Source organism: Strongyloides ratti, assembly GCF_001040885.1.
Source record: "Strongyloides ratti genome assembly S_ratti_ED321, chromosome : 1".
In the NCBI taxonomy this organism is placed as follows: Eukaryota; Metazoa; Nematoda; class Chromadorea; order Rhabditida; family Strongyloididae; genus Strongyloides; species Strongyloides ratti.
The window spans coordinates 3,211,855-3,232,716 of NC_037307.1; the positions used below are offsets into that span (position 1 = coordinate 3,211,855).

At 20.8% G+C, this 20,862-nt stretch overlaps 5 protein-coding genes across 5 annotated transcripts; 2 read left to right on the forward strand and 3 right to left on the reverse strand.

Moving 5' to 3' along the window:
• Positions 1–1,015: 1,015 nt before the first annotated feature.
• On the reverse strand, positions 1,016–1,801 carry SRAE_1000103600 (7TM GPCR, serpentine receptor class x (Srx) family-containing protein; the record flags this gene model as incomplete). Its single annotated transcript, XM_024647940.1, has 1 exon — positions 1,016–1,801. One exon carries the CDS (start codon positions 1,799–1,801, stop codon positions 1,016–1,018), a length of 786 nt encoding a protein of 261 aa, XP_024501968.1.
• Positions 1,802–7,454: 5,653 nt separating this feature from the next.
• Positions 7,455–10,857, forward strand: SRAE_1000103700 (Hypothetical protein; the record flags this gene model as incomplete). The annotated part of the gene is made up of 4 exons (XM_024647942.1): positions 7,455–7,521; positions 8,537–8,801; positions 8,862–9,312; positions 9,358–10,857. 4 exons carry the CDS (start codon positions 7,455–7,457, stop codon positions 10,855–10,857), a joined length of 2,283 nt encoding a protein of 760 aa, XP_024501969.1.
• Positions 10,858–11,408: 551 nt separating this feature from the next.
• On the reverse strand, positions 11,409–11,718 carry SRAE_1000103750 (Hypothetical protein; the record flags this gene model as incomplete). Its single annotated transcript, XM_024647943.1, has 2 exons — positions 11,409–11,480; positions 11,530–11,718. The coding sequence occupies 2 exons, from the start codon at positions 11,716–11,718 to the stop codon at positions 11,409–11,411; spliced, it is 261 nt and encodes an 86-aa protein (XP_024501970.1).
• A 2,609-nt stretch (positions 11,719–14,327) lies between these two features.
• On the reverse strand, positions 14,328–18,692 carry SRAE_1000103800 (SH3 domain and Variant SH3 domain-containing protein; the record flags this gene model as incomplete). The annotated part of the gene is made up of 6 exons (XM_024647944.1): positions 14,328–14,599; positions 15,108–15,371; positions 15,426–15,841; positions 15,891–18,201; positions 18,238–18,501; positions 18,548–18,692. 6 exons carry the CDS (start codon positions 18,690–18,692, stop codon positions 14,328–14,330), a joined length of 3,672 nt encoding a protein of 1,223 aa, XP_024501971.1.
• A 738-nt stretch (positions 18,693–19,430) lies between these two features.
• Positions 19,431–19,974, forward strand: SRAE_1000103900 (Probable rRNA-processing protein EBP2; the record flags this gene model as incomplete). Its single annotated transcript, XM_024647945.1, has 2 exons — positions 19,431–19,591; positions 19,635–19,974. 2 exons carry the CDS (start codon positions 19,431–19,433, stop codon positions 19,972–19,974), a joined length of 501 nt encoding a protein of 166 aa, XP_024501972.1.
• Between the last annotated feature and the right edge of the window lie 888 nt (positions 19,975–20,862).

A 20,862-nucleotide genomic window follows, 5' to 3' on the forward strand; every position in this document is an offset into this window, starting at 1 on the left:
TACCTCATTCTTTACTTTATGACATAAGAATAATTTAGAAGCAGATGAAGTAACACTTTGTTTTTGAATTGGCAGATGAACTTTAAATTTAATTTTACATTAACATCAACTTTAATTAATTTATACATATAAAAATAATTACATTTAATATTAAATTAACATTTTATCTTATACATTTAAATTAATCATATATTAGAAAAAAAAGCTAATTACTTAAAGTTATTATAAAATTAGAAAATATTCTATTAATATCATGTTTTTTTATATTTTTCCACCTATAAAAATTAAATTTATTAATTATTTATCCTTAATTATAATTTCTATTTAATATAAAATAAATTTTTCTAATAAAAAAAAAGTATTTGCATTTCTGTTTTAAAGTGATGTTTTAAATTTAATCATTATAAATAATTAAGCTTTTATAGATTACTCATCATATTGATAAACAAATACATCATAATAATAATTATATTTCTTCATCCAATCTTTTATTTTAGTATTAGAATGTATATCAAGAATAAAAATTATTAAAAGAGATAAAAGTAATTAATATTTAATTTATTTCTTTGAACATTGATAACTTTTCACCAGCATCTGTTTTAAAATTACTTTTTTAAAATATATTTTTAAGACAAAAAAAAACAATTTTGTGTTTAAAATAATGTTAGAAAATGATATTTATAAAGATAACTTAATTAAAATTACAATTTCAATGGAAAATTTGTGGAAAGTTTTTTGAGATGCACGAAAAAGATAGATTCTTTCAAAACACTTAAAGATATTTGTAGAATTTATTTACAATTTAAGTGATATAAAAAGTATATCTATAAAAATAGAATTAGTGAGAAAAATATTTTTTCACTTTTTTTATTTATTTTGATACATCAGAAATTTCAATGAAATGATAAAACTTTAAAATTTCTACAAAAAAATATTAATAATTTAATATATTTATTTTTTTAATACTAATAAATTGTAATACATTTGAAATCATTAATTAAAAAAAGTTTTTTTTTTATTTTTTTTCATTTGAGTCTGTAGCAACAGTAACAGCATTAACAAATATCTTAACTTTAGTTGGTACAATTTTTGGTCTCAAAAAAATTTTTTTTAAATGTAAGTATAAATCTCTATAACATATTCCTAAAATAAATCCACTTAATGAATGATACTCCATCCATTGAAATGTTGTTAGAACAAATTCCATTGAACCTGTACCAACATAGTATGGGGCAATGATATGAAATTGTGTACAACATGCTATAAGACTTATATTTGCTAGAACAGTTTGAAAAAATATTCTAATTTGTCTTATATCAATATTATTTTTTGTAATTCCACTTTTTTTTCGTTCTTTTTTACATAAATATATTGTAAAAGTTATTACATCAATTGAAAGAACCAATAATCCCATAATTATACCAAGACCAAAATCTTGAATTTTTGAAAATATATTACATAATGTTGTTTCAAGATAGACCCAAAAATATTTGTCAAAATAAAAGGTACAGATGTTATGAAATGAGTATGGAATAATCATACAACAACTTAATATTACATTTAAATATGTAAGATATACTGTATTTTTTGTTGAAAAAATTTTTTGATAAGCTAACGGTGCTGTAATAGCAAAGAATCTATTTAAACTAAGTAGAAGATGACTAAATTCTGCACAATACCAACCTATTAATATAACCTGCCCAACACGATCTTCAATTATGTAAGGGAGATTAATCAAATTAAACATTTTAAGAGGTACCCATAAAATATCAACAACCAAAACAATTAAATTTCCAAACATTGAATTAACAGCTAATATTGTAAAAGAAGTTTTCTTTTTAATTTTATATGTAAAATAATAAATAGAATATCCATTACTAATAATTCCAAAAATTGTTATTATCACTATCATTAAAAGATAAATGATATCCATATTTCATTTGTAATTTAAAAATTATATAATTTTTTTTTATAATAATCACTTTATCCAAAAAAAAAAAAATATAAAGTACTTATTATATATTGTTATTTAATTAATAGTTAATTATCTAAAAACAATAAGTAGTGTTTAAATTTTAAAATGATATTTTTATTTCCATTATTAAATATCTTTTAAAATATTACTATCTGAAAAAAAAGGTAATATTTTGATTTTTATCACTGTTATAAATACTAAAATATTTAATAAATATTTTTTAGTGCGGTATATCCTTTTTAACAATTATATACGGTTTTTAGATATAAAAGTACTTTATAAATATATTGTAAAGGAAGAAATTTAATCATCAAAACTATTTTATGAATAGGTAAAAAAAAATTTTTTTTTTTTCATTTAACTTGAAAAATAATAATACTATAGATTTTAACAATGAAGAAAAAAAAATTTAATGTAAACTTGAAAGAATATATATTCAAATAAATACCACAAAGGTTTTTGTTATATATTTGAAAATGTTATAAATGAAGTTGATAGATAGTAGTAAATATTCATAAAGAATTTTTATTTAATTTAAACTGTATAAATCATTTTGAAAATTTAAAAAATTTTATAGAAAAATACTAACTTAATGTTATCATTTGTATGATAAATTATTATTAAAATAACAATGAAAATAAAACTTTGTATTTGTTAAAAAAGAAAAAAAAATGATATTCATAACTTTGATAGGTAAAGTAGCAACAGAAGATTCTTTGAAATAATTATTTTTATCAAAGTTTAAAGAACTCTCCTAAGAATATTTATTTTTCATACTTTATACTAACAAGAAATATCAATTAAAAGTTAATGAATATATTTAAAATATATTAGTTGATACCTTTTGATTTAATATTTTTTTTTTAAAATTACCTTGAAAAGTAAAAAGCTTAAAGTTAATTAGTAAGAAATATTTTTACTATAAAAATATTCATTAAATTAAATGTAAATAATTTTAAAAAGATTATGATAAGATAATTTGATAAGTATTATCAAACTTACAAAAATTTTTTTTTATTGAAAATGTTAAGAAAATAAATTATTTAAATGTATATTTGCTATAAATATAATTAATAAATATTATATATAAATAAATTAAATTATATTATTATGGCACATCAACATTTTATATTAACAAACCATAAAGTATTATTAAAAATTCAAAATTGCAAAAAAGATATTTATTTTAATAAAAATTTTTGTTATATATTATTAAGAACACTCAAGATATATAATTGAAAATGAAATATTTTACATGCCTTTATATAATATTATTATAATTGTTTTCCTATGATTAATCATCTTGTTATAAATATCATTTTATGTAATAACTATAACTTTTTATATATAACATTATAGAATTTTAATAATTAATTGACCAATTAAAAACTTCAATTAAACATCAAAATAAAAATATAATAATTTTTCATTACAAATTAACATTTTTAAAATTTTTATAATGATGAAAATAATAATTTTAAAAAATATTTATTTATTCATTTTTAAATCAATGTATCTCTTTTTATTTTATTGACATTCTCACTTTTGTACAGTTTTGACATAAATTTCAAAAAAATCATTAACAAAATAAAATCAATTAACAAATGTTACTATAAATTTTTACAATTAAACGGTAAATAAAAGAAAAGGATGTAAGAAATACTTATAAAAAAAAAGATTACTTTTAATAATAATTTTTAATTTGTTTACACAAAATGCCAATACAACATTATTATTAAAAGTAATTGAAAATACAAATAATAAAATAAAACATGTTTTTAATTAGTATGTTTATTCTTTTTTTAAGGAATACAAAATTTTATAAACTTAAAATTAAAAAAAAAAAAGGTATTGAAGATAATTTTTAATGTTTATTATTTTATTTAAAAATTCATACACCATTAGTTGTGATTGTTTGATTTGAATTATAAAAAAAAAAAGTTTAAAAAGATCAATACTACTAATTTTATGTAATTTGTAAAATGAAATTTTTAAAAATAATAATAAAATTATAAGTCATAATTCTTTTAACAAACAATATAAAGTATTTAAAAACTTTGGTAGAAAAATATTTCTTTTTTTTTTACTATTAAAAGATTTTTAAAAATATAATAAATTAATACTTTTTCTAAATCATTTAATTTTATTGTAAATAATTGATGTAGAATATATATATATATAAATATACTATTATTAGTCATATTTTAAGTTATCAAAATACTATTGTTACAATTTAATATTTTGTTTACAAATTCACTCTAAATCACAATAGGAAATTTGTAAGTTTTAAAAAGTTATTAAGAATTTTTTTTCTCAATTACTTATACTTTAAAACAATACCAAAACACAAAAATTCGTCATCAATTTACTTTATCTTGTCTGGGTACTTAACAATTTGCAAGAATCTTTCTTTTAAAACTAACTCTCTGAGACATCATAACTTAAGAATGCTTTTAAGTAAACTGATGAATTGGTTTGTTGTTTACAATAACCACCTTCCTATGCTTTTTTTTTATAGCTATTTTAAGTATTTTATGTGCAAATGTATTTTTTTTTAAACACAAAAAAAAGAAACTTGAAGTTCTTAAAACAATGATATAAACAATTTTTTTTTTATTAATAACACTTTTTTTTATCAATACCGGCATAAAATTATAATAAATTAATAATCATTTGGATTAAGAAATATAATATTTTTTAATTAGATAACTGATAAAATATATTTTTCCAAGAAACAATTTATATAATTATAATTAGATTGATATGATAAGAAGTAAAATTAAGGTTAAGATTATCATTTTATGTTAAGGGCAATAATCATACTATAACATTAATAAAACTTTATTATCTTTTTGAAATTATATTGTTAACATTAAAAATGATTGTTCTTGTTTATCATTTTTAAAAGAAAAATGTATTAAAAAATATCATTTTAAAAACTTAATCATCTATTTAAGAAAAAGTAATGTTAACAACAAATTTTCTTAATACATTCTTTTTTGTCAAAGCTTAAATTATAAAGTTACTTTTGAATCACCAAAAATACAAAAAGATAATAAGGTACAAAAATCAAAAAAATATAAATATATTTCTTTTTTTTTCTGAAATCTATTACATTCTTATTCCTTATCATAAATATTTATGAGAGAATGTTAAGAATAAATAAAAATTTTTAAAATATAATTATTTAATAACTATTTAAAAACATAAAATAAAAAAATCAATGAAAAACAATTATTTCTAATCTCATAAAAATGTCATATATATTTATGTACTATACTCTTCTCTTAATCACCTGATAAGCAAATACCATTTTCCAATGATTATTTCTCTTCATTTTATATAAATAAATTCCAATCATACTTTAACATTTATACTGCCTCACCTAATATCAAAATGCTTCTTCTTGATTTTACCACTGACTCATTAATATATATATATATAATTTTTTTTTTCATTTTAATTTTATCATCTTAAAAATAAACTTCATTATATTCTTGTTAACGTTGTAATTGTTTATACGTATAAAATATTGTTTTAATATTTTGTTGAGGAAAAAAAAAGATAATTTTTAAAGTACCTTTTTGTTATCTGATATATATTTATATATCTTACCTTTCTCCAATATTAAAAGAAAATGAATAAAGTATATATTTAATTATCCTCAAATTCTTAACATTTCTTTTTGTCATTAAAAAATGTACATCTCACTTAAATTATATAATTTTATTAACATCATTTTTCTTTTTTACATCTTTTATTATCAGTATCCAATTTAATTTTAAATAAAGTTGTACATTTTTTTTAAACAATAAAATATTTAAACTTTAAATATCCTTTTCATTCAGTTTATTTACATTTACTTATTACTTTATAAAATGACTCAGAAATCTTCTCATTTATTACATTTAATTCTTTTATTTTTTTTATAAAATTAGACCTACTTACAAAATTTGTATCTTTCATTCATAAACAAATCATTTTGCTAATTATTTGTTGTGCAAAAAAAAAAAAAAGTTTTTTTGCAAAAAGTTTTGTCTACGAAACCACTTTCGATCATTCATTTAAAAAATTTATAAAAATATTCATTTTAAAATGTATGTCTTTTAAATATTATACTCTATTAAATTTTTTGTTATATTATATATATTATAAAAAAAAAATACTACCATTATATTGTTTTTATATAAGTTAAATAAAATTTTTATATTATCAAATTTATTAATAAATACTTAAAATACATTCTTCTTAACATTCCATACCACTTTTAATTTTTAAGTACACGTACACATATATATATATATATTTATATATATATATTCTCACACATAAACGTCAACAATTCTAAAAATAAAAATTTTTTTTTTATTTTATTATCTTTTTTAAATAAACAAAACAAACTACATCTGTTTTATCTTAATTTTTTTTTTTTCATCCTCAATCTTTATCATAAAAATTATTTTAAATAAATATATAGAGTGATTGATGTAGATATATATATATATATGTATATGTATATAAAATGTAAACACAATCAAAAATGGATGTAAGAAATTATTTTTAAACTGATTATTTATTATATTACAATCAAACCTCCATTCTCTAAAGATATATGTACATTTTATATTACCTTCCTCCTTTTTCTTCAATCACTATTCTATTTCACCCTCTTTGTCCTCTATATTTATATATATATATAAATTTCTACATAAACATATTTATTATAATTATTATTAATAATATTATTTAATTCACCTCATTTTTAACTTTTATTATTCCTGAATACTACAAAATTATTTATTTAAACATACAATATGTTTATAGTATTAATACTTGTTAACAATAATACAAAATTATATTAAACTAAATTATTATAATAATTTTGAAAAAAAAAATTATAATATTATTATCTAATTAAATATATTTTTCCTCAAATTTTTAATGGAATGAATGGAATTTTTTTTTCATTTTTCACGAGTTACATTATTAATTAAAGATCAATCATTATTTTAAATATATATATATATATATATTATTTTTTACCTTTTCAATAACAAACTTTTAATTCATATGTAATACCACACACTAACTAAAAAATATTTTATTCATCCAAATCAAAAAATGCAAAATTTTTACTTGACATCTATATTTTAAAAATAACCTATAATAAACAAAAATTACTTTTTAATTACTATTCTTATCTTTGAATATTAAAATTAATCATTAAATATTTTCTTTTATTATTAGAGAAAAAAATTTATATCACATTTTTAATACCTATTTTTAATGAATAAAACTTTTTTTTTTTACAATTATTTACATGATTTTTATTCTATTATTTTTAAGTTTTTTTTCACTCTCTCTCACTCTTTCTTCATTCTATTATTATTATTATTTAAAAAATAATATATATTTATACTCAAATTGGAGGAAAAAAAAAAACAAATATATTAAGTTATTTTTTTATATTACCATTATAATGGAACAAGGAAAATTTCTTCATAGTCTTATTGAGGAGGCACATTCTTTACAAAATATGAATCAATGTAAGTTTATTTTTTTTAAATTAAAAAAAATATCTACATTTATTTATAATAATATGTTATTATTAGTATAAAAATGTTTTAAAAATATTAAAAAAAAAATTTTTTTTACCACATAAATATATGCTTCATCTTATTTTACACTTTTAAAAATAAAAATAATTAATATAAAAAAAAATATATATATATATACAAATATATATATAAATGTATACATATAATTAATTAAATCGTCCTTCCTATCTTTATGTTTTACATTATATCTTTTTAATGTAATTTATATATATATATATTTTTTTTTAATATTTTAATTAGAAACGAGCGAGAGACACATTATATAGATATAAATGTCGAAGGTGAATTGAATTCTTATCAGTAAGAATATTTTTTTGTTGTTTGATTGACAGTATAAAAGTGTATACTTATGTGAACATGTACATATGCATATAAACACATCATTCTATCTAATTATATTTTTGTTATACTCTTAATATCATGAATTGATTTTCATTTAATCATCTTAAACTTCTAGTTTAAAATAAAAGAATTTTTATAATATCATTTTCTTTTTTGTTTTATAATAATATACTATATGAAAAATATAAATATTTTATATAATTCCTGCTTTTTATTCTTAATATATACTACTCTAATTTATATACCCCCAAGATAGATTGATAATAGGGATGTATTCTTGATTATAAATATTTCTAACAATTCTATTTTTAATATTTATTGCCATCAATTATCTAATAAAATATCTTCTTTATCACACATAATTCTATCTTTTCATTATTATTATAATTAAATAATCATAATATACATATATATATATATTTTTAATTCATTATCATAATTTGAGAAAAAGAGATTAACATATACAATAATAAATATATACTTTTATTAATAAATATAACTGTCTATGGAAAATTATAATTAAATATATCATATTATATTAAAGTTATTATACTACTAAAAATATAATTATTTTTATTTTAAAGTTATTATAATTTTTTAGCTGATAATAACTCTACAATGAATGATGAAGATCTAATGCTTCAAAATATGATTGATAATTATCAAAGAGAGGTATTAAAAAAGAAACAAGCTAATATTTGTAGAGCCTCATCAGCAGCAAAATGTATAAGTATGGTGGAGAAAAGAAAAAATTTACCAACATCAAGTCATTCACAACCATGTCTTTTTAGTATGGTTGAATCAAAATCTTCACCAACATCACAGGTTCCTTCATCTCCAAATAGTTGTGATGATAAAAAAATTATGTATGTTAATTAATTATATTTATTTATTTATTTATATTATTATTATTATTATTATTTTAGAGATTTAAAATATGAAAGCATATCATTTTCACAAAATACAAAAATACCATCTTGTTTTGTGGTACCATCACAACAACAACAACAACAACATAATTCAATACTACAGGGAACACCTGGACAAAATATTCAACAACAACCACCAGCTTATCAATTTACGGGAAGAGATAATACATTAAGAGGTGAATTTTTTACTATTCAAAATGAAAATAAACAATTAAAAATAATTAATAATCAATTAAGAGAAAAATGTATGAAATTAGATAATTTAACAATAGCCTATGATAATATTGAAAAAGAATTTGAACTTCTTTTAATTAAAAGAGAAAAAAGTGAAAAGGTACATGAATCAACAATTGAAAAATTAGAAAAACAAATAGATATATTAGTTAATGAAAATAATAATCTTAAAAAAAGAGTTGATGAAAAAAGTAAGAATGATCATCAAAATGATGTAAGTAAGATGAAACGTTTTATAAATGAATTGATGGAAATTAAGGAGAGGCAATGCCTAGAGATTGAGGCACAAAATGCAACATTACAAGAACAAAGAAATCATATTGATGTTGTGGAGAAAGCTTTATTTAATGCTCAGGAAAGGTATAATTTAAAGGAAAGACAATTATCAGAAATGGCAATGGTTAATAAAAGTTTACAAAAAAAATTAGAAGAAATTTTAGTTAGAGAAAATGATTTAATTAAAGAGATTAAAAAACTTAAAAAAGGTAATGATGAAATTTGTGAAATACAAAAATTAAGAAGATTAATATATGTGAAGGAAGAAAATATATCTAATTTAAAGAAAAAATTAAAAGAAGCTGAAAAAAATTGTGGTCTTCAGGATGAGACTGATGAAGATGGTGAGTATGATGATGAAGATTTTGATGATCCTTATATTCCATCAAGAAGTACCTCACATACACAAAAAATATTTTCTAATAATAATCTATTAATTGATAATTTGGATGAAAATTTAAAAGAAAAAACATCTTTAAAACAACAATATCAGGATGAAAAAGATAAATTGGAGGAACGATTAAGATATGCTAATAATAGAAATGAAAAACAACGACTTTTTGATAATCTTAATAATAGCTATTTTCAAGATGGATGTAGAAGTAGGAACAATAAAAAACCAGGAATAAAAAATATATATGCTTTTAAACAACAACATATTCCATCAACATTTAGCTCCAGTTACAGTAGTCAAAATCATTCAAGAAGTTTATCTAGTGGTACTGAATTTCCACAAATATCTATACCACCAAATCCTATTGGAGCATATAGAGATAATTTATTAAGAAGTATTGGTTCTAATAATAATGTTAATCATGAAAATGAATATAATTTAACAAATTATCAAAAAATGTATAGATCTTATCAACAAATGCCAATAAATATTTCACCAAAATCAAGTAACTTTAATTCTGATAATTTAACAGCTGAAGAGTACCTTGAAACTAAAAGACATGAGTTACCGTATAATGGTGATCAATCAAATTTTGAGAATGTACTTGTAATTGACACAATATCAAATAACATTCAAAACACAAAACCATATACCATAGAAAATGCCATAAATTCACAAATAAATATCTTTACATCACCAACAACAACAAATGGATTACGTAGAAATAATGGTAGATATCAATTATCTTTTAAATCATCATCATCCTCCTCATCAACATCAAATAGTAAGACAAATTCAATTGTTATCAGTGAACCACAAACACCTACCAATATTAATAAAAGTACCTCAACAAAACATGTATTATTATCAGAAGGAACTAAATCAAGTTCAATAAATTCAATGGCACATTCAAAATCATCAAGTGAGGCAGAGAATACAGAAGAGATGATATTAAATAAAATTGAAATACCACATCCACATTTTGTAGAGAAAGCCATTGAAATACCTAAAAATCATTATATTCATGTCCAGACAAATCATAACACTCTCGTTCCAAAAACTATCATTGTTAATGATGATGAAATTTAAATCTTAAAAAAAAACAACGACAAACAAATATATTTGGGTATTTTTTTTTATTCCTTTTATTAAAGGAACTATTCACTGAAAAATTATTTTATTATATAAATTTACTTCGTAATTACTATCCATTTTAAAATTGGAAAATTAAAATTATACATTTTATGTATTTTATTTTAGCCAAAAAAAAAAAAAGATATATATTATTTATATATTCTTATATTTTTTTTTATAATTTGTAGGTATATATCAAAGAGAAATGCAATATTGTTTTAGAGTTTTATTTTATTGTAACGGGTTTTTTTTTGTTAATAAAAATTACAATTATTTTAATTTTTTTTATTTGTTTAAATTTTTTATTAATGGGGCTTGATAAAAAAATTTTTTTTTTATAGCGAAAATATTATGTTATATTTATAATACAATGTCATATTTAATGGTTAATTTAAAATACTTTCATATGGTATTTAGATCAATTTCATAAATGAGATGCTTATAGAGAGTACATTAAAAAATGATTTTCTTTCTTGTCTCATAAATAAAAATAGTGAAGATACTTTTTAACGTCCAGGTCTGAAACCATCACCTCTTCCGATGGCAAGATTTCTTGTCTGTCTCAAAAATGCACGCAACTAAAATTTTTTATTTTTTTTAATAAAAAAAAAATTATTTCTAACTTACATTATATGATTTTTCAAGGTAATCTAGCATATCTCTTAATCTTTCAGCTCTTACACGATCAATTTGATAATAGTCATCATCATCTTCATCAAATCTTATTAATGATAAACCACTACATAACATACAAAGAAGTGATAAAGCAAAAATAAAAATAAAAAGTTTATAATAGTTATTCATTATACGAAACATCTTCTTTCAACAATTACGAAATCTCTATAAATAAATTTTTATCCAATAATTATATAATTTAAAGTTATTAAATACAGTAATAATAATAATAAAAAAAAATTATATAATTTTTACTTAAGTTCATACATTAACTTAATATCAAAAAATATTTGTTTTATATGAAAAATTTTGTTTGAAAAAAATTTAATTATCTTCAAATTGGTAATTGGTATTAATAAAAAAAAAGTATATGATTGTTAATTAAGCATATATATGAATTTCAAAAAATAAAGCATTAACTAATTACAAATAAAAATGAGTTAAAAACTTAAAAAATGACTGTTTATATATAATTTAAAAATTTACCCTTATTAAATTTTTTTTACCCCATAGAATTAATTAAAAAATTTTGTTGTTTTTTTTTAAGAGCTTTAAATATTTAAGTGTAAAAAATTTAAAATCCTACCTTTGGGAATGAAATTAAATAACTATATTTAGTCAATTTTTTTTTTGCATCATTAAAAAGTTTAATTATAGGATTTTCTTTCAAAGATATAACTAATAATTACATCTCAAAAATATACTTATTTACAGTATTAAAGATAAAGGTTTTGAAGGATAATACAAATATTAAAAAGGATAAATAAGTATTTAGTCAAAATGATAAAAGTGAATTATCAAAGAACCAAAATTATTACTAAATATATTGGTCTATGTTAATAATAAAATTAAATTTTTAACAAAAAATTTTATAAATAACGTTTTGAATGACTTTCTGGGGATTAAAAAAATTTTTATAATTATAAATAATTTTTGTGCAAATTTTATTTTATTAACTTTTCTTTACACCCACTAAAATAATGTACTATAGTATTAAAAAAGCAAAATTAATATAATTAAAAAAAAGTATATCTTATTTGTTATAAATTTATAGTAATAGAATAATATTTTTAAATATATATTTATTAAAATCAACATTTAATATTTGAAACTTTTAATATATAATTAATTTCTAATAATAAAAAAATTGCCAAAATTTGAATAATTAAAAAAAGATGAAAAGTTAACAAATGAAACATGAAATTTTCTATAATTATATATTTCTTTTATTGGTATCTAATAATTGTAAACTTTAAATATATATATCATAAAATAATAAATAAGATAAATTAATAATATGTGATTAAAATTTTTATATGTAGCCATTTTTGATTCCAAATAAAATTTGTAAAAACATTTTTTTTAATATGTATATCTGTCTACCTGTAGATATCACTTAAAAACTAAAAAATTCTATTTAAAAAAAATTGAATTTTATAATAAAATAATATTATAATCTTAATAGATATAATTTTATTTAATTACTTTCTAATAATTTCCTTTACATATTACACACATAATTGCTACAACTATTAAAAAAAATCCTTCCTTTTTTAAAAAATAATAAAAACATTTCAATAAAATAAGATGTATTTTTAATAAAAAAAATGTATCTTTTTTAAAAAAAAAACTTTTAAGAGATAGGCTATCAAGATCATCTAATTAATCAAATAAACGTAGAATTCATATTGGAATTTTAAGTTGCCAAAAAATTTTTGTTTTTCTACAACATTTTAAAATATTTTTATATAAAAAAAAATTGGTCTGTCTGAAAAACATTTTTTTGGCAAGATTCATATACCTGTAATTTTCTATTAATAAAAATCTTTTTTATTTCATAGTAAGTTTACTGTTCCAGAAGTTTTCAACGTATTTTTTTTTCAAAAAAAAAATTATACTTCATAAAAATGCCAATAAAAAACTTATGATGTAGGTAATTTTTATATTACAAGAATGTACTTATTTTTTTATTTCTTAATTTAAAAAGTCAAAAATTATTAGTTTCAAGAATGCAATTAAAATTTTTTATTATTGGAAGTATAAAAAATTTTAAACTTATTTAAAATATACATATTTATTTATAGTTTAAAATTATTTTTAATTTTCAACATGATATGTTCCAAAATGTTTTCCATATTCTTCCTTATAGTTTTAATTCAAAGAAAATTATTAACTTATTATCTTTTATTAAATTTACTTTTAAAAAAGCAAATCTCAAGAATCAATTTTTTAAAGTAATTATTATTTTTATTAATACACTTATTATTGGTATAGTTTAAAGTTTCATTTATAATATTTTTCAAATGTACTATTCATTCACTTTACATCATATAATTTTAATTTTAATAGTACTCACTATTTAAAATTAAAAAAAAAAATATTATTTAAAATAATGTTTCACATATGGTAATATTAATTTTATATTTTAAAAAATTAATTTCATTTAAAAATTAAAAAAAAAACAACTACCATAATTAATAAAATAAAAATAGACAAAAATTTATTTGAAAAAGATTAAAAATTCATTACAAATACAATTAGCAGAAATCTGAATAAATAATTAAAAAATTGACATTGGAACCGTGAAAATAATTAAAAAAATGATCCTACCAGAATTGAATAGGACCAAAATTTTTTTCTTACTTGTACTATACATATATATCATTTTGGTTCAATAAGAAAATCTTCGTGAACCACCTTGTTTTCATTTTTTTTAATTTATAATATGTATTTCTTCTTCTTTTTTTCATTTATTTTTGGCGTTGATTTGATGGTTGTGGGTGATGAAAAGAATGTTGTTGATATTCAGGAAAATCATATCCTGTGAATGTTAATGGACTTACTAGTCGTTCACCTTCTCTACCCTGGCTTCTACTCCTGGTTCTTCTAGTTCCACCATTATGTAATGTTTGTGAACCACCATGTAACATTTCTCTTCCAACACTACGTCTTCCACTACTTGAGGCATATTCTAAATGTGGTGGTGGTATACCATAATTATTATATGACATATTAAGCATTCCTAAAATTATATTTTATCAGTATTTTTTAAATTGAATTACATTATCATCTTTTATCTTATAATTATAATATAGAAAAAACCAAAAGTTATAATGATCTAATTTAAAAAAATAGTCCCAGAAAACTAGTATTATTATTTTTATAATTATACTTAAAAAGGTAGAACATCAAAATAAGCTACTTTAAAAATTAATTTTAGCCTTAGTGTAAGGAAGAAGATAAGTTTACCTTATGTTTTAAGGAAATTAATAATATACTTGTATTTTAAAATTAATTGTACATAATTTATCAGATGCAAACTATGTGAAATAAGTTTAAACCTATATTAAAATTATGTTTTAAAAAAATTAATAGTAAATAATACCTATTTCCAAATTTGAGCCAATAAAATAAAAATATTTTACTCTGTTTATAAAACTAAATAACATGATTTTTTTTAAATAAACCCCTAATATAATATAATTTAAAAACTAATTGATTGTATTAAAAAAATTGACTTTAAAACGAACCTTCATGTAATGGAGGCTTACTTTTCTTCATACTTTTCCTAATCTTCACATTCTTCTTTAAACTTCCATTGTCACTACTATCTAATTCACTACCAAATAATGATGCTTGGTTCCTCATAGTTGATGAAGCAACTGGAGCATCATCAACATCACTCCATAGAGGTCTAATAGGACCTGAAGAATTCATGAGTGGATTCGTTGCAGTAATGGGTAAGCCTTCACTTAAACCTATTGACTGTCTACTACTATTTCCGCCAGCAAATTCTGTATTATTTAATTGTATACGTGATTGAAGAGTCTCATTCTGAAATTTCAAACCTTTTATTTCACTATTTTTTTCTTCTTCTAGTAATTTCAATTGATTTTTAAGTTTTCTAACTTCATTGTAATTTATTGTTTCAAGTTTATTAACTTCAGATTGTAATGATTTGACTAAACTTTCTGATTCTTTACATTTAAATTCAACACCCAATTTTTCATCCCGTAAATCACGGTATTTTTGATCTAACTCCACATATTCATTACGTAATTGTTTTTCCCGTGATTGAAGATCTTTAATTTCATTACTACGCTCCTCAACTAAAGTTAAAAGTCTACTTATTTGTGCTGAATTTTCATTTCTTTCTACTGCATTATGTGTTAACTCATTCTTTTGGGCATCTATTTCATGCTCTAATAAAGATATTCTATTTAACAAACTATCTTTTTCTACAGTTTCCTTTGTTAATTTAACACTATAAATAAAAAAATAATTTACAAAAAAATTAGGTAAATAAAACAAACGTTATATTCTCAATTTCTTGCTCAAGTCTCTTAATCTCAGCTCTACTCCTAGCTAAATCCAAAAGATTTCCTCCGCTAAGATCTGGACTTCTTCTTTTTACAGTTTTATTGCATCCCAAACTATTACTTCCAGCACTTTCAATTTCTACATCACCAACATCACTCCATCCTGTACTTCCAATACTTCCAGCACCCTCATTATCCTGATTTTGTGAATTTTGATTCATTTCTTCAAGTAATTCAGATAAACCTTCAATCTCTTTTCTTAATTTATCATGCTCATCCTTTCCATTTTTCAATTGTTCTTCAATATCAATAATTTGATGTTTCAAGTTTTTATTTTCTTCAATATTTTTTTCACATTCTTTTGAATATTCTATTATTTTCTTATTTTTTTCATCTAAAATGTCTTTTAGTTCATTATTTTCTTTTGATAAATTATTATTATCACTTTGAAGTTTAGAAGATTTCATTTCTAATGATGTTATACTTTCATCTTTACTATGTAATTTATCTTTAATAACTTTTAATTCATCCTTCAAAGTAATATTCTCATTTTCTTTTCTTTCAAACATTTTCTTAAAGTTATTATTTTCATAAGACAGTGATTCTTTTACTTTTAAAAGTTCTTGATTCTCTCTATATATTCTTTCATATTCCTCTTTTAAACCTTGAAATTGTTTCATTAACTGAGGATCAGCCTGTGTTTCTTTTAATTTATTTATCATAACTTCTTGTTCTTTTATTTTTGTTAAAGAATCATGAAGATATTTTCTTTCAAAAACTTCCTGTGATCCATCATCTGAGAGGAGGAATTTATTTGTTAAATGTATTATTATTGATATTGGGGCTAAAATAAGAAGAATGATACCAGAGTCATCTACTTTTGAAAGTGGTTCTGGTAAAGTTTCACGGAATGATGACACAGCCAATTTAAGATAATAACCTATATATAATTGCAAAAATGATTTTTCTTCCTCAATTTCTTTAGTTTTATTGTTATCATAAATGACACCTTCTTGAGATATGTTTTCTTTTGTTTCAAAAGTTTCGTTTGCGGATGAGTCTACTGACATAGATGAAGGTACTGTTTCTCCTTCACCTTTAATAGGTATATCTGCCTTGTTCAATGGTGGACTTTCTCTTAATGAAGGTACAGTTAGTAAATCACCTAATGGTGGCAGGCTGATAGATTCAATAGAACTAGGAGTGACTGTTTGTTCATTAACCATTGGAGCAGCTGTAGTTGTATCAACAACGATAGGAGGTGGGCTTACAATCTCATCAATATTTGGAACTGGAGGAGTCACATGTTCATGAGGTATTGATGGCATTGAATTTTCAACAAAGACTGTAGATTGTGTTGTTACTTCTTCAACAATTGGTTTTGAAATTTCAGAAATAGTTGGAGATGGTGTTGTAACTGTAGAAATAGTTGGAGCTGGTGTAGTAACTGCAGAAATAGTTGGAGCTGGTGTTGTAACTGCAGAAATAGTTGGAGCTGGTGTAGTAACAGCAGAAATTGTTGGAGCTGGCGTTGTAACAGCAGAAATAGTTGGAGCTGGCGTTGTAACAGCAGAAATAGTTGGAGCTGGTGTTGTAACTACAGAAATAGTTGGAGCTAGTGTTGTTGAAGCAGCAACAACTGGAGGGGGAACTGTAGCTCCAGAATTATCCGTACTAGGTAGATTAACTCCAGCATCTATTGGAGTAGGTGTAACTGTTTCTGAATTTAAAATTTGTGGTTCAGTATCAGCAGTAATTGATGCAAAGGCCTCTTGTATAATTTCAGACTTTATTTTGTCTAAATTTCCATGCATATCATTAATGTTAGTAACAATTTTTTCATTTTCTACATTGTCCTTAAAAATTTCATTTTTATTGTTTATATTTTCAAAGGTTGGATTTTCATTTATAATATTGTTATTAAAATCTTGGTTTGGCACATTTATTGGTGGCGGTACAGAAGAAGATATTATTATATCATTTTGCAAAGTAAGCTTTTGATCTTCAACGTTTGGAGATGGAGTTGTTGTAGTTAAATCATTTGTAACGGTATTCATAGATGGGACATCTTTATTTGCTTCAATTTTCTTCTCAACACTAGGAACCACGGTTGTTGTAATAATTTTTTCTTCATGAATATGGCCGTGATTATGTGATGTTTCTTCATGTGAATGACCATGTCCACCGTGTGAGTGCCCATGTCCACCATGTGAATGACCGTGACCTGAATCATCTTCTTTACTTTTTTTTGGTACATAAACTCCATTAGGATTAAAAGCTACATGAAGATCACTATCCAAAAAATCTGAAGCTACAACATTATTAATAAAGAGTCCTTTACCAATCTTATCTTCTGAAAAGCTTACAACAGACAAAATATTTTCATCTGTTGCAGTTATGTTAATTAAAAAACTATGATAAGGATCTTTATCAACAAAATTAGTATAGAAATATCCTCTTTCTCCATTAACAATTCCCTCCATAATATCACCTCGATGTGAAAACTTTATTGCAACTACATCAATTGTATCTCCCATTTTGAGATTACTAAAATTTGGGTGAGTTGATTTATAATTCCTAATAACTTTTGTTGAAAAAAATACTCCTAAAAGTTAATATTATGAAAAAAAAAAGATAAAATATTAATTTACCAGTACAATTTACATCTTTACACGTTTTTGTTTTCTCCTTTGAGATAACACAGTTAACTTTTGTTTTGTAGTTTATTAATAGTATAATAAAAAATATAAATAAAAAAGAAGAAAGTATTTTGGAAAAGGCTAAATTTCGAGTCATATTTCATAACCAAAATGATTATATTAATGTATATTCGATCATAAAATCTCAATTGCACAATATTACCATAAATATAACTTTAATCGTTCTGAAAAAAAGATAAATACAAATATTATTTCAACTGAAAATAAAATAAAAATCAATATAAATTTATTTCAAAAATGTTTAAATAAAAACATTAAATTTATATAATAACATTATTTATGGGTAAGTTATCACAACACGATTGGTATTTTAATTAACAAATAAATTATACACGTGTCAACAAAAGGATATATCATTAACTTTTCATAAAAAATATTAAGGAAAGATATAAGCTAGTTGGTAATAATTTAAATAAATTATAAAAGAACAAATAAAATAAAAATATAATTTATCTAATTCTGTTTTTAAAAAAAAAGAAAAAAAATAAATCATAAGATGTAAAGATTTTTGGGTAGATAAATTTTCTAAATGTTTCAGAAAGACTAGTAATAATATGATCATATTAATAAGTATGTTAATAAACAAGAATAAAATAAATTAGTAAATAAATACCAAGAAAAATTTAAAAAACCAGTTAACTTAAACCAGTATGTACACGTATGTGTGGTATTTTGTATATCAAATGTCTTGTCACGAATTAATCTTCACACAGATATTGGTATTTCGTTGTTTTAAAATTTCTAATTTAAAATATTATTTTTTTTATTGTATTATTAAATTTAGTTAACATTTTAAAAATCTTTCTTGTATAAAATGAATGTTGGAAAGATTAATAAGGTAGAGGAGATAAAAGCTAAATTGGCAGAAATGAAAAATAATCCATTGCCTTGGATTGAAAGTATGGATGTATCTGTTCCAAGAGATGAACTTGCTTTAGAAGATATTAACGACGATTTTAAAAGAGAAATGGTTTTGTAAGTTTTAATATTATTATTTTTAAATTTAACATTACTTTAGCTATAATCAAGCAGTTGCCGGAGCACAAATAGCTATAAATAAATTGAAAAAATTAAACATTCCAGTCTTCCGCCCACCAGATTACTTTGCTGAAATGGCAAAATCAAAAGAACATATGGATAAAGTAAAAAATAGATTAGATGATATTAAGAAACAAGAAGATTTACAAAAAACAATTCGCAGATTACGTGAGGAAAAGAAATTTGCTGCAAAAATTCAAAAGAAAAGGAAGATGGAACAAATGGTTGAGAAACACAAAGAAAAAAAAGAGTTGGAAAAAACAAAGAGAAGGGCTTTAAAATTAAAACCAAAGTCAAAGCCATCAAAATCAGCTAAGTAATTTTGTTAATAAGTTGTCTGTTAATTAAATTTTTGGTTTATGTTTATTTTTATTATAAAATTTTAATTCTTAATATTCTTTAATTTTTCTGTCAATTCAATGGATCAAGATATTTAATCATTTGGACAATCAAAGTAGTTTGGTTTATATTTAAACTTTGCTTTTGATTAAAGATTATTTCCAGAGTTTTTATTTTTAACAACCGGAAATAAAAGAAGGTTATGTAATTTAATATTAAAATAAGAAAAATAGTGTTAAAAGTGAGATAAAATTTCACCTACATCAAATGATCATGGCAACGATAGTAGTTTAAGTGTCCAGCATTCAAGTATTGTTGAATCAAGTTCTAGAAAGAATTTAATTAAAAACATTGAAAATGATAACATTAATATAAAGTAATTGCATATTAGAAGAATTAAAAGTTTGTCAAAATTTGAGTTTATGAACTTTTTTACCACAATTATAAATTAAGTTTACAAATTGAAAAGTTTCCTTGTAAATATTTAAGATACTTTTATCAATAACACTTTTTATTAAAATTTGCTACATATGGTTGAAACTATCTTATTAGACTAAATCAAATTTTTATGAGATATACTTTTGAAGATATTGATGAAAAAGAATATTTTGCAATTAAACTAGATAACATTTTGAAGAAATGAAAAGTTAATATAAAATATATTAAAGGAATTTTTTAACATCGCATTATAGCGATTCTATATGATTTGATATTTTAATATTTGCTAATGCTTTCTTGCTGTTACTTTGATTTTTTAAATGTTAATAGTTGTAGATATTCAAATATAACTTTTTAACTGGACAATATTTATAATTATCCCACCTATATTTAAAATCTGTAGTAATGTTTATTTATTTAACTGAAACTTT